Source organism: Carex rostrata, chromosome 10 (assembly GCF_964058835.1).
Source record: "Carex rostrata chromosome 10, lpCarRost1.2, whole genome shotgun sequence".
Taxonomy (NCBI): domain Eukaryota; kingdom Viridiplantae; phylum Streptophyta; class Magnoliopsida; order Poales; family Cyperaceae; genus Carex; species Carex rostrata.
The window spans coordinates 9840338-9857946 of NC_135927.1; the positions used below are offsets into that span (position 1 = coordinate 9840338).

Consider the following 17609-nt stretch of genomic DNA (forward strand, 5'->3'; position numbering starts at 1 on the left):
TATAACTTGAAAGTTTAGCACTGTTATTGTATTTGTGTGAATAATATTAATATCTTTTTAGCACAACCAAATTCATGAGCATGCACAAAAAAATATAGATATTTTTGCTGACTTAATTTGTGATCCCACTTTATAATAAAAGTCAATTGATGTGCGTAATATAATGCAAAGTTGCAAACACATTCAAATAGAGTTGAGTGTGTAATATTTCATGTTGTTTAATGAGTGAGTTTATGGTACTATGCATAGCGCGGATGAGTTCGTACTCCGGATCAATATCTTTGTTTTAAAAATTATAATAGTCGATCTGAATCATTCAACATGATTTCAATATAAATATATACTTATAGACCGAATTTCACATTTTTTAGAATCTTTTTACTATTTAGTAAGATATATACTTATATGGGTAGAAAATCACTGTTTTTGAATGGTCCATAATTTTCAAATCTTTTCTATCTTAAAAAATAGTAAAAAATATATATATAACTGGTTTGATTTCATTTGATATATGCTTCATTTTTGTATAACAAGCCATTTATGAGCTTGCGTATAAGACTATGAGTGCGAATATGACATAATAAAATTAGAATGACTACATTTAACATAAATATACACTTGCCGACTAAATTTTACAAATAAAAGAATCCTTTTCCTATTTAGTAAGATATGTAGAAAATCATTGTTTTTGAATGGTCCATAATTTTCAAATCAAGTGATTTTCTACTTATCTTAAAAAATAGTAAAAAAAAAATAAAAAAAAAATATGAAATTCGATCTGCAAGTACATATTTATATGAAAATCATATTAAATGATTCAGATTAACTATTGAACTTTTAAAACAAAAATATTGATCCGTAGTATAGACCCATCCATGCTATAAAATAGTATGACTCACTCGTTTTTAATAATTATAAATTTTCGAACATGTAAATAATATTTTTAGAAGATATTTTTGAATGTAAGTCGAGCTCATCACGACATGAATTCACATCCTCTCCAATACCTGATAAGGGAATCTTTTACAATTACTAGATCTGAACCGTACTTTTTAACTTGGCACGAATCTCAAAGCCCAAAAATGGGGCCCCCTACAGTGACCCGAATCCCAAGCCGGTTGAGATTTAATCTCAAACCGTAAATTAAGTGATCCTCTGCAATAATGGTGCAATACCTGAGAGGATACGGGTTCATCACGACATGGGTGTCCCTTCCTTTTAACGAATATTAAAACAGAGCATTATAAAATCATTCAAGCAAACCAAGTTCGGATCATAATTGAAGGATCCGACCTGAGGTCCTCTCCCGAAGCTCCGAACCCGGTAGAGTCGCTTCCTTCTGCATTGTACCTTCCTTACCGTACTCTTCCTTCATTTCTTTACTCCCTCGATCGGAAATTCGCCGATGGAAGATGAGCTTCTCCGTAGAATTGTGCAGAGCGGAGGAGGGATTGAATGGGAGAGAAGCTACCCTCACTTCCCCTCCTCTCTCTCCCCCAATTCACCTCCTTCGACCCCCGGTCCTTCCACCTCCTCTTCGTCCTCCATCCTCCACTCTCTTCCCCTCCACGTGGTATCTATTCTCTCTTGTTCAAAATTCAATGGTTAAGATAGAGTATTGCAGTGGCTTGTTTATTAAGCTTATCGATCAATGGATGTAATGAGACTGTAAAAAGCTGATACTTTTTCTTAGTCAAACGCCTGGTCTGATTTTGTTATTTCCATAGCTTGGAGTTAAATCTTATATCATGTAGGAGCTGTACATTGATGTGGTAGAGTAATGAACTATTCATATCGAACTTGAATATTGATCTAGGAACAAAGCTCAGAAAAGACGTAAACTAATTACACTGGCAATTTATCTTATTCCTAATTTTCTTCACTTCATTCTGCAACAATATACAGTCTTGAGAAGCAAAAGTACTTGTAATGTTTATAACTAACTCTTGTTTTTTATTTATTTTTTGTTTGAAATTTTAGTCATTTGACCATGGGTATTACCTACTTGTAAAAGCAATACAAGAGCTGAGAGAGAGAAAGGAGGGGCAGATTGTGGCTGTTGGTATAGGTGGGCCCACTGGCTCCGGAAAATCCAGGTGAGCTACCAGTTGCTTTGTACTGGTACCAAACCAGAGCTTCTGGTCAAAGAAAAATGAAATTTTAAATAAGATAAAAATAGTATCAAAGACAGGTACACACCAGAACTAGACTGGAATGCTTGGTGTTCTACCTGAATAGTTAGGTAAAATATTAATACTACAATTTAGAAGGCACTGTTACCAGAGCTCTGTACCAGCTTTGTTCCCATAGCTAGTAGTATGATCCTTAAACACTCCAACAGAATTTGGAATAACAATTCCAGCTTTGCTTTTTTTTTTTTTTTCATACTTTTCATTTCGCTCAGTTTGGCAGAAAAAGTGGCGTCGGTTCTTGGATGTGTGGTTATGATCTCTATGGAGAATTATCGTATCGGTTCTGATGATGGGAATGACATTGGTACTATAGATTTTAATTCTCTTGCTAAAGATATCCAGGTATGCTACCCCTTTCTTTGTGCTGCTGGTACTAAAATGGTGTATTCTTTAATACAGTAACCAGTATAAGTTCCAGGGTTTCATCATGTATAGTCTGGTCTCGAATTAGTATGTACAAGTCATACCAGATGCTTACCTGTCTAGTACCAGTCTGTCCCTGTTTCAGCTTAATACTGAAGCAGTTTAGTCTTGTTTATATATGAACTTCTTGGATCTGTACCTGTATGCACATATTATATCCTACTTTTTGAAAAATTATTAGTTGTACTGTACTAAAACTGTGGATCTTATTTCGAAGAACAACAATTTAGTGCAATATATTTTATTTGTTATCTCTGATGTAATTAGGATCTAGTGAAGGGCAAATCCACAATGGTACCCCTGGTTGATTTCCAAGAGAAGAAGCGTATTGGGTGGAAGGAATTACAAATTTCTCCATCTGGTGTGGTGCGCATCTCAATGCATAAACTTCTCTTTCTCTCAATGTGTGTTTATGTGTGTGTAAAAAAATGTGTGTTTGTCAATGTGCATCTGCATGAACATGAACAAGAGCATCTGCATGAACATGAACATTTTTATATACACACAGATACATATTTATGAATTAATGTTGAAATATAATTCTATTTTTGATCCACATGTTATTTTGGCAGTTGATAGTTGATGGTGCCTATGCTCTACATTCGACTTTAAGGTCTCTCCTGGATATCAGAGTTGCCGTGGTAATCATTTTATCAAACATGTACCTTTTTGTTTCTAAAATCTTGTAAATGCCTTATTTGAGAAAAAATATATTTGCACCCTTTGCTTTCATGATACATCGATGAACAATGAATATATAAATTTTCATTAACTGAACTTATGAAGCTGGAATTAATTTATGAAAAAACTTTGTAAAGGAGTGTGGTGCAATAAAAAATCACTCCTACAGATTTTGTACTGTTCATTTATTTTATGCTTTCTATAGGTTGGTGGGGTTCACTTTAGCCTATTATCTAAAGTGCGGCATGACATTGGCGATTCATGCTCTTTGGATTATCTGATTGACAGCATTTTCCCTTTGTTTAGAAAGCATATTGAGCCAGACATACACCATGCACAGGCAAGATATTGATGTTTTTCCTCTTTCTCATATACATTTTTCTATTTCATCTATACCCTTCTGTTGTTAGCTTTTGCTTCTATTAGTCACTTGATTCACACAAGTAGTAATACCTACAAACAAGCCCTGTGGGGTCCACTTGAAAAACATGCATTAATATTTATGTTTATTTCCCTCATTGAGAGCCTTATGTTTCAGATAAGGATCAACAATAGCTTTGTATCTTCTTTCAGAGAGGCATTTTACAAACTAAAGTGCAAGAATGAGGTGAAATTTTGATATTATTATATTATTTTCTAGTAATTTGCTTGAAACATAACTGTTATTCTGGTACTACAGTTGCTTCCTTAATTCCCTTTAAAATTTTCATTTTCACATTTTACAAACTAAAGTGCAAGAATGAGGTGAAATTTTGATATTATTATATTAATTTCTAGTAATTTGCTTGAAACATAACTGTTATTCTGGTACTACAGTTGCTTCCTTTATTCCCTTTAAAATTTTCCTTTTCACATTTGACAGTCACCTAATGGCCAAGTCTTGTACTCTTTTGACGAAAAAGAAGCTGAAACTGAGAGGTGAATCAGAAACTTTTTGTTTCCTTTTTTTTTTCCTTGGAGTGCACCCTTGGCCCTATAAATTTATTTTATATTTGAACTTAATAGTTTTCTAGAGATGTACCTGAGGCCACCATTTGCATCAGAAGAGGTAAAAATAGATGATTGGATTAAAGTGAGACAGTGCGGTATAAGATACTATTTGTCCCTCGGAGACCAGAGAATTGTAGATAAATACTTCATTATTCGACCGAAAGCTGAATTTGAGGTACTTCCCATGCTCTCCTTGTTTTTGTAACCTATTGCAAAGTTGTATATTTGATGGTAAATAGACAGTCAGACAAGATAGAATTGAAGGTTAAATTTAGTCAAAATTGGGTTAAACCCAGGCTTAAATCTTCTGACCTGAGGCTGAATTGGATGTACCACTGTAATGCTGCACTCATTCTCTTGCTGTTGACATCTGATACTGTTGATACAAAAACTGGTACCTTTTCTGATCTGCGCACAGCTGTGATATTTACAGGGCTGAGCTCAAGTTCATTTCATTATTATTTATTACCTTATTCTCTGGTACCTTAACTTCAATCTAGAAGAATTTCATGCATGCAGGATGACAAGAAAACAAAACATGAAATTACTACATATACTTCTTTAGACATGCAATATATCACAATAATCACATCCTACATATATGCGCATGTATATATTTTTTTAAATGCACAAATTAGCCCTTCTCCTTCTAAAGAGTAATAACTGAGTTACTTGCTCATTCATTTAAAGTAAATGGCACAAGGAATGGTCCATGGGTATGTCTAACATGCTGCAATCAAGGGTATGTTTGACATATATATATCTTGGTTTGGCAGGGGTATAGGCATTTGACAATTTACAGGTCTGCAAATGGAATTGTCCCTTTACTTGTAATAACTGTTACTTTTTGTCAAGGTTGGAAAAACAACCCTAGGTGGACTCCTAGCACTAGGCTACAATGTGGTTGTAAGCCACAAGCGAACATGCACATCAGTTAAAAGTGACCAAGTTGTAATTGCAGCAGAGAGCATAGATACCCTCAATGAGACCTTTTTGGTGCTCAAAGGTACCAGTCGTAAGGTACACACTCTATTAGTCTTATAACTGAACTTTTTAGCCGACCTTCTAGGTTTGGTATATTTCTTCCTTTCCATTGTTTTATTTCATATGTACTTGTTTTTTTTTTCTTTGCTTGAGGCCTAATTTATCCATTTATAGGGTTTAGTAAAGGTTAATTCTGGCATTTTATTGGCTCAATGCACAGTAGCATGAAAATTTAGGTACTGTAGTGATAAAGTCTATTATCTTCCTTTGATAAATGGAACAGGCTCAAAGTCCTATTTCCTAAAAAGAAATATTGAAGGTACAAATAAAGGTAATTAGGACGAGATGGCCTAAAAAATGATAATACTATATATTTTGTGTCTGCTTTTATTCTCTGGATTCTTGCTCATTGATAGAACTCCAACTAATTCTGCTCTTGTTTAAACATCATGGTATTGCCAGAGAACTTAAGACCGAGGATATAACCACCCAAAAAATTACTGCACTATGTTGCTGGCACATGTAGCAGCTGAAATCAATACTTATAAGGCTTTTTTTGTTATTTCATTTTGACTAAAATTGAAATGTACATATTCTTCTTCAAACTTTTATGTTCCTAATGCAATCAGGTTGTCGGAGAAAAAGCTTCTGAGTTGGGCATAAAGGGGCCATGGAACACCAAATCTTACTTAGAAATGATTCTTGAGAGTAGAGGTGTGTGGTTCTGATTGTGTGCGGACACATCTGCTTCACTTGTGCATTTTAGTTATATTTACCAATGTATGGTCGTCTTTCTGGAAACAGTATTTTTTGCATTTGCATAGGAGTTATAGAGCTTATTGTATTAGCCTGTTATTAACAGCAGGATAGTCAAAACCATTACAAGCATGTATATATTCCTGGTACTGGCCACAACACTTTGTCTGCAAGGTATTATGCTTCTTCTCACAGTTACAACCTGTTGGTAATTGGTGCAGCAATCCCACGCCTCAACACACCGCCACCTGTCTCTAGCACACTTCTTACAGAGAGCCAGGAGAAAAGGATACTGGCACCAAAACCAATTCGTCTATCTTCTGAAATTGAAACCAATTTGGAGGAAGATATTTCGCAGCCGTGGACCCGCTCTCCTACCAAGAGGTCTGACATTGAGCCTGTTCTAGCAAAATGGCATCTTATATCAGGTGCAGTTCTTTTGCAAGTAACTTAAGTAATGATCTAGTTGAGGGTAAAATACCTCGTGCATATCTATAAATTTTAAGGAATTGTTTTGTATATCACAATTTTTGATAGTTAACATCCCTCGAGGAGTTACTCGGTAGTGATAAAGTAGGTATTGGTTTTGGGTATATGTTATTTGGAAGCGTGTTGATGTTGGTCTTTAGCTGATCCTCACAAAGGGCCTCCAATTAACTAATTAATAAAACTTTTCAAAATGGAATGTTATCATTCTGTTCATGTAGAAAATAATTAGAACTCTTTTAATCCAGATCCGTCTGCTGGAGGTAAGATCAGGCTGGCACCAATGCCAGATTCATTTGACTTTGACCGAGGCCTCCTCCTTTCTGTACAAGCCATTCAGGTTTAGTTTCTTCTATTTCGAGTTACTATATTTATCTGTGTTGTCATTGTCATCATTGTTATTCTCTTACCATCGTCGTCATCACCATCATCTTTTTGGTTTAATTCACTGTTAATTTGTCTTTTCAGGCATTGCTGGAGAACAAGGGTTTTCCAGTTATTGTTGGAATAGGTAATGTTCAAGCATGATCTCAAATTTTGTCTTAGTACTGATTGTAGAATTCTCCTATTTAACTATTACATTTACTATATCTATTATTTAATAAGGGGGTCCAAGTGGGTCAGGAAAAACAAGTTTGGCACACAAAATGGCCAATATAGTTGGTTGCGAGGTGATCTCTCTAGAGAGCTATTACAAGCCTGAACAAGCGAAGGATTTTAAATCTAATGATTTTGCATCTTTGGACATCTCTTTGCTTCTCAAGGTGAACTTCTATTAGAATTTTTATGGCCATTTTGCTTAAACCTTTTACTGTTTTATTTGCACGAGACCTTGTGCAGCAGCTACTTGGCTTTGGGTGTGTGAGTTACTGTGGCAAACAGGTGTTCTGGTTTAGGCATCTCTGTTTCAGCCAATCAGATCAATTTTGATCTAGATATGCGGTTCAGGCTGCTTCAGGTTCTTGCTATGGTTGGTTTGAGTTTTGGGTTAGTCGGTTTCAGAATTAGGTCACATTTGGGTTGCCATCCAGAAATATTGGTTTTGGAGTTTCAGCTGAGAATTTATTCTTATTTAGTTAAATTGGGTTATTTTGTAAGGTTGGGTGGTGTTGTTGTAGCAGGTCGTGTTATGTTTTGGTGGTTTGATTGGGATCTCATCAGGTTCAGGTCTGATCAGATTCAGATTTGGTGGGATCAGATCATTGGTTAGGTATAAACTCTTGTTGGGTAGGTTTTGATTAGACTTCTAAAAAAAAATGTGTTTGGCTGGTGCATGTGGGCAAGTTACTACTACATTTTGTTGTTGTTGAGTTTTCATATCAGATGTGCATCTACTGGTACTTTTCTAAAATCTCGCATACTATTTGCTTCTTTGAATGTACGCCTGTTCATGTTATTATTAGTATTAGGGTTCTGCTAAGTTGGATATACAAGTTTGTTTATGCTATATTTTTACAGAATATAGAAGAAATAAAGAATAAGCACAAGGCCAAGGTACCATGCTTTGATTTTGAGAACTTCTGCCGAAATGGGTTCAAGGATCTTCAAGTCTCAGAAGAATGCGGTGTGGTAAAGTACATAAAATGCATTTTTAGATTCTTCCTCGTATACATATACATACGCATACTGAAAGACCTGCATATGAATAAAGTAGTTTAGGTTTTAATACTATCAGTTGATTTTGATACCAGCCTATTTGTCCTGGTGCATCCAAAGAAGCTCAGGAATAGAAAGAGTAAGAATAGCTGTAGTACCAGTTGTGAAATGTGTCTATTACTATTTTTTTTTTTCCATTTTTTATATGTTTTATGCGGGTCATATTTGTATGACATTTCAGGTGATATTTGAAGGAGTTTATGCGCTCCACCCAGTAATACGAAAATCGCTTGATCTATGGATTGCTGTTGTAAGTCTTACCCCTTGTTCTCTTGGTTTTCTTTAATTAATTTTGTGGATTTTTTTTCCAATATGATTTAATTTACATTTGGTTAATACATTTTACATGATAAATTAGGTAGGTGGGGTCCACTCACACCTGATTACAAGAGTGCAACGTGACAAGAGCCGTGCCAGCTGTTCAATCTCGCAAAATGAAATCATGACAACTGTTTTTCCCATGTTTCAGCAATACATTGAGCCACATCTTGTCCATGCACATGTTGGTACAAATTTCATTTTTGTACCTATTGTTGCTCTATGTTATTGCTAAGGTGTAAATTTCATATCGTGTCATTCAGAACCAAAATTTAAAATGTTATGCACATTGCTTATGTCCTGTAAAATATAAAAATTATAGTCATTTTCCTCGCTCTATATCTATTTTATTCAAAATAGTTTGGATTATTACTCGTTTCGCATTTTTGGTTAGAAAAAGGTGATGGTTTTTATCTTTTTTTATCTGTGAAATTAACATTTCAGGAAGCTCATGTATCTTTTATCTTTGTGCAGCTTAAAATAAAGAATGATTTTGATCCAGTACTCTCTCCAGAAAGTTCTCTTTTTGTTCTGAAAAGTAACAAGAAGGTGATAATTTTTGTGGGGCTACTCTTTTCTCTTTTATTCCCATTGAAACATGTATTTACATGTATCACGAGAATCATTCTTGCAAGATCTGTCATCAAGGAAAATGAAATGATTCTAAGTTGAAATAACTGAGACCAGACTTATAATGTGCTCAGATAACAAGCAATTACCACTGAATAGCATGTTTCACTGCTGACTAGAGATACTCTTACCCAGAATTGCCATTTTGTGTTTGGAACGATTACATTAAAATTTCAAACTATTGGAGGACATTCGGGAGATCTATGGTTTTCAGAGAAAACATGGTTTGCCTTTTTCTGATACTTAAGTTTTGTTCTTTCTGTGAATATGTATTGTAGGTACTCTACCAGGACCTATTGAAAGTTTTAGAGCCAGGGAAAGTTTGCAGTTCAGTTCAGAACTTTACTGATATTTATTTGAAGCTCCCTGTGCCTGGGGCCCTATCCAATGGACAGCTGTCAGAGTCAGATTGCATACGGGTCAGGATTTGTGAAGGTCGATTTGCATTGCTTATACGTGAGGTAAATTGAGTGTTGCTTTATATCCGTGTTATTGTTTGTAAACACAACCTTTGATTTTCTTCATTTTTTGTGGTTAGACCCTCGGAATTTGTTATTAGATGGCATAGTATTTTATGCCATTCAGAATCAACTCCTGTCAGTTCCTCAATAAAAACTGTTTGCATGCACACATCTAAAAGGTTGGCATTTTCTCCTATTTACGATGTATATTTTTTTTTAATTCGGCAATTTTTTTGGCAGCCAATAAGAGAGGGGAACTTCATTATTCAACCAAAGGTTGACTTCGATATCAGTGCAAGTACAGTTGCTGGTCTTCTCAAGCTTGGGTTACTCCCTCTCTCTCTCCCTCGACTCCCATCTCTTTCTCTTTATGCACTTATAATATGTTCTCTTTTCTCATTCCAGATACCAAGCAGTAGCATACATAGAAGCCTCGGCCTTGATTTATCAAGATGGAAAGGTTACTGTTTTTTAGATATGTATTAGTTGTTAGTACTGCATTATAATCTTATACTACTACATTTAATTTTGATTCTTAAATTTAGATACTTATAGAGGTAGACCATCTCCATGGAGTACCCAGCCCATACATACAAATCAAAGGCACTAACAAGGAAGTAGTCTTTGCCACAGCTTCAATGCTACATTTAGATGGCTCATATACCACGAAGGTATTATTTTATTTTTATTTCTTTTGCAACTTAAAAAATGATTTCCTTCTTTATTGTTATGTATTGATCATTGTCATTTGCACAAGTACTGATTTCAAGAAATTGGTAATTTGCGCAAATGCGCTCAACTAGTATCTTCACGTTAAGAAAGATCTTTACAATATTTCTTTTCAGAGTTATCTCCAAATTATATTGGAGAACTTGTCTGAAATAGAAAAAAATTCAGCTGGGATGCATAACCAACAGGCTGCACGATTGCGTGAGTTGGTGAAGTTCATTCAATCCCAGGTAATACATCGCCTATATATATTTATATGTACCTCCAAAACATTAAATCCTCTCTTGATGTTTGGATATGTATTCAACTTTAATTTGCGCACTACCTTTTTTTTTTTACTTATCTGTTTTTAAAATCTATTAATAGGGAGGCAATTTTAGTTCTGAAACGGAACATAGAAGTCCATCTACTGATGCACTTTTGGAAGATATGCAGTGTAGGATAAAAAGGCTTGAGAGATGGAATACTGTTAACATGGTAAAGTTTCTGTACTTCAAATTATTACCACGTGAAGTAGGTTTGTGATTCAGGCTGTAAACATATAAAAATACCACATTTATAAAATAAAAAAAATATTACTATGTGGAGGATAGAAACCTGGTACATCTCTATTCTTCCTAATTGAGATTGTTCCAATGCTAGTGGACGAACTGTGTTTCTCGTTTGTGACCAGGTGTTAAAGTGTCTAATTTCAGTGCCATATGTTCAGGCACTATGCTGCTACATATTAGTCAGAAACACAGAATAAGCATCTATTATTTTTTTAATTTTTTTCTTGTAAATCAAGCAGCTTTTATATTTATATATTATTTTGTGGGTTGCAGGTACTTTGGACATTATTTTTGTCGGCACTTGTGGGTTACTCGTTGCATGAAAGAAAGCATCACTAACAAGTATCCTTTTTAGTTCTTGACCCAACTTCCATATAATATTTACCTGGATACTCGTTTTTTTTTATATATATATTGAAATGGGCTCCAAAACATGAGGTGACTACTTATATTTGTAATTATAAGTAATTTATTTGTATATGGTGTTCATTTATGGCATTAGTGCTTATTTTTTCTCTGGAATTTCTTAGCAGGGATCAAAGGGGATCAAGCCATATTTGGTTGATCGACCAAACACCCAAACAAATCAGTAACTTTAGAAGCTTTGTTGCCCAAATTGACACCTAAACACCCAAACAAATCAGTTACATTGGAAGCTCCGTTGCCCAAATTGACACCTAATTTTAAAATTCCACATTTCTCATAAGGTTTGTGCAGTGTTATGTAATAAAAATAATTACTGGTTTCTTTGGTATTTCCGTATTTGGATGACAGTGTTTAGAGTTTTTTTGTAAAATGTCTGATGTCTTTAATTTATTTGTCTTACTCTTGCTTTGATATTTAGTGTGATAGCTATACATTTAGATGTTATATTAGAGTTAGGCTAATATGACACTAGTGTTATATCAAACTAAATAACACCACATCTTAAACCCTTAGATCTGCTTTAAGATTCGTACTATCTGCTTTTACTGTTCAAGCACTTCATTTTGTACGAATCTTAAAGCAGATCTAAGGGTTTAAGATGTGGTGTTATTTAGTTTGATATAACACTAGTGTCATATTAGCCTAACTCGTTATATTATTTGTTGCCTAAGTTGCCAATGATGAGTGATATCTGAGGCAAAGATCTTTATTCTTCAATATTATTCTTCTCATCTACAAAAAAAAACTTCCCCTATTCTGTGATTTCATTCGCTGTCGTGCGGTCTGCAAGAGTTGGTGGTTGGCAGTTGCTCTTTCTGATCATCAGGAAGAGCAATAATAGATCAATACCTATAAAATCTTTACTTTGGAAAATAAATAAATCAATACCTAGAAAATATATAAACTTGTCAAGGTCTTTAATATCAAATTTATTTTCAAGGTGAAATTTTAATGACTCAATTTTATTCGTTTTATCTGATAATATTTAATTCATCTAGATGTACTATTACCAACACATTTGTAGTTGTGATTTTGATTATTTTACAAACATTGATGAGTTCATCCGCATTCGTGCCGGCTGCAAGAAGTGGTGCTCGGCCAAAAGTTTGGTCACAAGTATTCAGAATTCCTCATACCAGTTATATTGTTGTTTCTGGTCATAATATTATGTTGCATCTGCTCAGATTTATTGTAGATCTACCTAGCTACTTGTATTATTATGAAAATGCTTGTGGGCAATAGCTTTTGTACCAATTTCCCAATTACAATTCTATTCCGGTGAAATAAATAAATTTTAAGCTACTAGAAGCTTTTTATGAACTTAAGTTCTTCGGAAGAACTACAGGACCTGCATGTAATTACGCAAAATCACTCGATACATGGTACCACTCGAGAAGAAAACATTCAATGGACATCTCTTTGACTTCAAAAATCGTCGAAAACAAACAGCTGAGATTCATGATTTTTTTTTTTTGAAATGAGTATGGAGGTCAATCTATCCAAGACCCTTTATTTCAACCTTTGTAATAAATGATTTCTTTCATCTGGATTTTGAGTTTATAACCTCTCACATAAGAGAGATTTGCACTTGCCACTAGTTCAAAGGCCGATTTTGAGATTCGTGAAAAACTGAAAGATAGATCCCCCAAAAAAATGCAAGACTATATCAGATTGATATTTGTAATTTGTTAAACTAGTATTCATTATAATTCTTTAGATACAAATTGATTCCACCTTCATGTTAAATTCGAAAAGGTTAGTTTCAATTTCATGCTAAATTATTTATATGTCATTCCTCTATTTGCATTTTGCAGTGTCTATTAAATTATTAAATTTGTGCATAAAAATTGAATTATGTGAAGAATGATTAATGTATGAAAAATGGAACTATATCTAAAGAGAGATCTTAGACTTTTATTTCAAAGGTGAAGGAAAACACCTCAAATTCTGACAAAAATTTTGAAGTTCTAATAATTAGATTTCAAAATCAATTTCACATGTGATCAATATTGATCAAGAGCAACCTCCACAAATTTTTTCTACGTTATTTAAATGAATAATTATATGAAACCCTCCACTTCCATCCCCCCATTTTTTCCGCACTCTCTCTCTTCCTTAACTGCCATATATTCCCCCATTAATTTCGCTAAAAGTTTCATTTTATCCTTGCATTAAATTAGACTGTCATTTAATACCAATTCCCGCATTAATTATTCCTTTAAAAACAATCTCCGCATTAATTATACTGTTATCTAATAACAATCCCCGTTAATAAATGCTTATATGTTAATTGATGTTCAAAAAAGTATTTATCATTATTTCTGAGAAGTATTTACCCTTGTAATATAGAGTATTTACCCTTGTAACATAGAGTATTTATCATTATGTCTGAGAGTATTTATCATTGATGTTTTACTGTAAGTTGCAATTATGTCTGAGAAGTATTTATCTATGTAATACAAAGTATTTATCCATGTAACATAAAATATTTATCATTATGCATGAAAGTATTTATCATTGATGTTTTACTGAAAGTTGCAAGTATGCCTGAGAAGTATTTATCCATGTAACATAAAGTATTTATCCATATAATGTAAAGTATTTACCCATGTAACATAAAATATTTATCATTATGTCTCAGAGTATTTATCATTGGGTGAGGGGATTGTTTATTTAATGGTCTCCAGTTGTGCGGGCACGATTCAAAAAAAAAAGAAATTTTGTGCGAGGACAATTAATGGATTGATTTATTATTTCATAAATAGAGATCATTGCATAGGGTTTAATATCTGACAAATTCAAGTTAAATACTTTGATGCGGTGTAGATTTTAACAGCAAAGTTTTTGCTAAAAATAGCGAAAAGGTGAGAGAAATGTTTAGAAATGACCATTTGCTCCTTCTTTAATCGCTATATCATTAATTAAGTATAATTAATTGATAATTCTTTCTTTAATTGACCAATTCTAGTTAGTTTTTTCAACTGAACAAAAAGGTTCCAGTTTCGAAAAAAATCCAAAGAAAAAACAAATAATTTCTATCTTCTTAGACAACAATCACTTGTTATTTAATTCTTAAATCAAAGGTAATTTATAAATATTCAATCAATTTTATTTTCAAAAGCAACAAAGGTTAGTCTCATCAACGTGGACAAGAACTTTTATTTTTTAAGCAAATTTGATTTAGTTTTGATGCTTGAAAGTATAGCACAATAAGAAAAAAATAATTTTCTACAATATTTTAAGAGGTTATCTGATTGTTTGCTTTATTTATTTACATATTTTTTTGTTTAATAGATGGATATAGATGAATCGACAATTCTATTTGAACAAAAGCCCGGAAACTTGAATTACTCAGTTTCAATTACGAAACTCGGGAAGATCTACTCGTCGGAATTTATTTTTAAAATAAAGTTTTTAATAATAATAATTGTTATTTTTATGTTATCACATTACAAATTGTAACGACTCAAAATCAGTACGTGGTATGTGGGTTGACTTGTTATTAAACTGATCATTGATATAAAAATATATAAAAGGCATGTAGTAAATGTCATTTTTAAAATCTAACTTATTTGCTTCATGATTAGAAGGAAAAGACAAGAAAACAATGTTCATATATAAATTTTAAATTGTACAAAAATAAAAATAAAAATAAAAATAAAAATCGGACTTGTTGTTATATGAAGTTGACAAAAAAAACAATGAAACAAAAACAGAGCAAACAAAATTTCAAATGTAGAAACTCAATATTTAATATAAAATAAACACATGTTGTCATTTAAAAAAAAATAATGTCTGATTTTTTAACAATAAAAGGTAATACAATATTTCAGATTTCATCATATATCTTTGAATTTATTAGAAGAAAATATTTCTATTAATGCAAAAAGTCACACTTGTATGTTGTTTATTAATTTCCTTTCTAAAACGTGGACAGAATGGTCTAAATAAAAAATTTCTCTCACTTTGTTGCTGTATTGAGTCAAATTTTAGCTGTTAAAATCCTCACCCCTTTGATGCTTCAAGTTAAATACTAACAGTTTTTTAAATGCTCATTAATGATTGAGCGGTCTCCCTATGTTTAATGGTCCCCAGTTGTGCGGGGACAATTCAAAAAAAAAGAAAATTTTGTGCGGGGACAATTAATGGATTGATTTATTCTTTTATAAATAGAGATCATTGCAGAGGGTTTAATATATGACAAATTCAAGGTAAATACTTTGATGCTTCAAGTTAAATATTCGTAGTTTTTTAAACGCTCATTAATAATTGAGCGCCCCATGTTGTTTTTGACAGTATCTGCGGGGATAAATGCGGGGTGGAGGCTGCGGGGATTGTTATCAGCATCCTATTTAAATATGAGAGAATTTAGGATGGCGTATCCACCGACTAAAAGAGCAACCTTCCCGTTTTGCCTTAGCTAAAAGATGCATGTTACCGCATAATTAATCCTCTTTTTATAAATATAAATCATCATTAATTAGCTATATACCCACCGACTCAAGTTTCCCAAATATATCAATTAGGATCTAGGATGGACCCCAAATAATGGATTGCACAATTTCAAAAGAAATAGTAGTTTTATTTCTAAAGTTGGAAAAGACAATAGAGTTTGTTTTGTATATCGACAAATATCAAAACAATTTGAATTCAAATTTGATAATGTAAATGATAGCATATATGATATACATTGGTAATTGTTCTCCAAAAAACTTGATACTTGAATACCATTAGCTACGGTTACAATTTAATTCTTGTTTTATTGGTACTTGGATGCCATTAACTACTGTTACGGGGACGATTTTCATATTTTACTTGTCAAATTTTGTAAAATTCTGGACAAAATGTGGTCTGCAACACTTGAATCTTTGATCAAACATTTGTTATTTAAGACTGATGATGTCTTGGATTTAATTATATGAGCTCAAAAAATAAATCATGAGAAATATTATGAAAATAATTTAAATCATGCTCATAATTTTGAGAATTATTATTATGAGATAATACTTAAAAATTGTTATTATTTAGTAAATATTAATGTGAATGTACTCAAGTTTCTGAATTAAGTTCTCCAGCGTCTACGGTCTGCCCTTGAGACTGAATTAACTCCTTCGGCATGGAAATGGAGACAGAGGTTTGGTCGTACTGGAGGAAAGTTCGACGCAGAAGGTTTTTGTGGAAAATAATAGCATGTGTTTTAATTGTTTCTCAATGCCCGCCATTCTTGTGTAACTGGAATCTTCTAGTTTTGCCATGTTTAGGGTCATTTAGTATATTCGAGCATTGCGTCTTATGAGGATTTGACTCGGATTCAGGTTCGTTTAAGGGATGCATCCTTCTTTGATTAAGAGGTTCTTCTCCAGTTGTGCCATCACAGTGAACTCCAAATCCTCATGAAGTTATTTGTCTAGAAGAAATAAACTGTTTAAGCTGAGATTTCTACACAACACTTCGCCCAAATCGATCAACAACCTTCTTCAACAGCGCATCTTCGCCAACACCGCCATTAGTGTTGTTTCCATGGACTGTAGAAAGTAATCGAGTCATTTTGGTGAATTTTGAAGGATACTGATACACAGTTTGTTGCGATACTGGAACAGATCAATTTTGAGACCTGCGTTGGTAAAATGTAAGTCTCTCAGTCTAATAGATCTACTGTGCATTGAATTGGATTGTTTTAAATGTTACTTCTGATTGTCTACTATTGTTACCTCTAATTGCTAATTACCCTATTATTCTATAATGTTTTAGAACATTCATTTTTGGTGGTTGGGTTATTGCCTTTTGGTAATATGGAAGTGTGTGCTCCAATGGAGACAAGTCTTCTTTTTGGGTCATTGCATGTGCTGGCATATCACACATGTCACAACTCGGTTACATATCAGTATGAAAAACTGGGTTGCTTTTCACTTGTGGAACTTGAGTTTTTTTCCTTTATTTTCATGATATGTTGGGTTCCATTTTTAACATGAGCTGATAATAAGTGTTGCTTATTGTGCTATTTCATGAATGTTGTACAGAATTTTGGTCACCTGTCTCCTGTATTGCTGATACCAGTTATATAATGTTGCTGATACCTACTGTTCTAATTTGGAAATGCTTTTCCGGGCAGTATATTCTGGACCAATTTCCCAAGTACAATTAATGCTTTTAAAGGTGTAATAAATACGTTTCATGGTACTAAAGTAGCTCTCTATGAACTTATAAAGTTCTTCTGCACTATTACATAAAACCCAATAACAAGGTACAACAACAACAGCGAAACTTTCTTATCACTAATATTTTTCTTGTATGTTAATTTTTCTGATGGACATCTGTTGACTACT

The 17609-nt window shown here is 33.3% G+C and overlaps 1 protein-coding gene across 12 annotated transcripts; it reads left to right on the forward strand.

Moving 5' to 3' along the window:
- Window positions 1–1317: 1317 nt before the first annotated feature.
- Window positions 1318–11656, forward strand: LOC144560350 (P-loop containing nucleoside triphosphate hydrolases superfamily protein). 12 transcript variants are annotated; one of them, XR_013513377.1, is made up of 28 exons: window positions 1322–1573; window positions 1981–2096; window positions 2405–2534; window positions 2883–2981; window positions 3188–3256; window positions 3502–3636; window positions 3835–3903; window positions 4159–4214; window positions 4302–4461; window positions 5142–5306; window positions 5900–5984; window positions 6248–6454; window positions 6761–6852; window positions 6981–7023; window positions 7119–7276; window positions 7971–8081; window positions 8350–8418; window positions 8527–8670; window positions 8961–9035; window positions 9395–9577; window positions 9818–9903; window positions 9983–10037; window positions 10123–10248; window positions 10423–10536; window positions 10673–10783; window positions 11131–11199; window positions 11388–11484; window positions 11540–11656. XR_013513377.1 is itself a non-coding variant. In XM_078309518.1 (27 exons), the coding sequence occupies exons 1-26, from the start codon at window positions 1406–1408 to the stop codon at window positions 11194–11196; spliced, it is 2892 nt and encodes a 963-aa protein (XP_078165644.1). In that variant the 5' UTR covers window positions 1322–1405; the 3' UTR covers window positions 11197–11199; window positions 11388–11656. The 12 variants fall into 12 exon arrangements, 4 of the variants coding, with proteins under 4 accessions (XP_078165644.1, XP_078165643.1, XP_078165642.1 ...); XR_013513378.1 differs by having other exon boundaries at window positions 11388–11452; window positions 11507–11656; XR_013513374.1 differs by having other exon boundaries at window positions 11391–11484.
- The last annotated feature ends 5953 nt before the right edge of the window (window positions 11657–17609 follow it).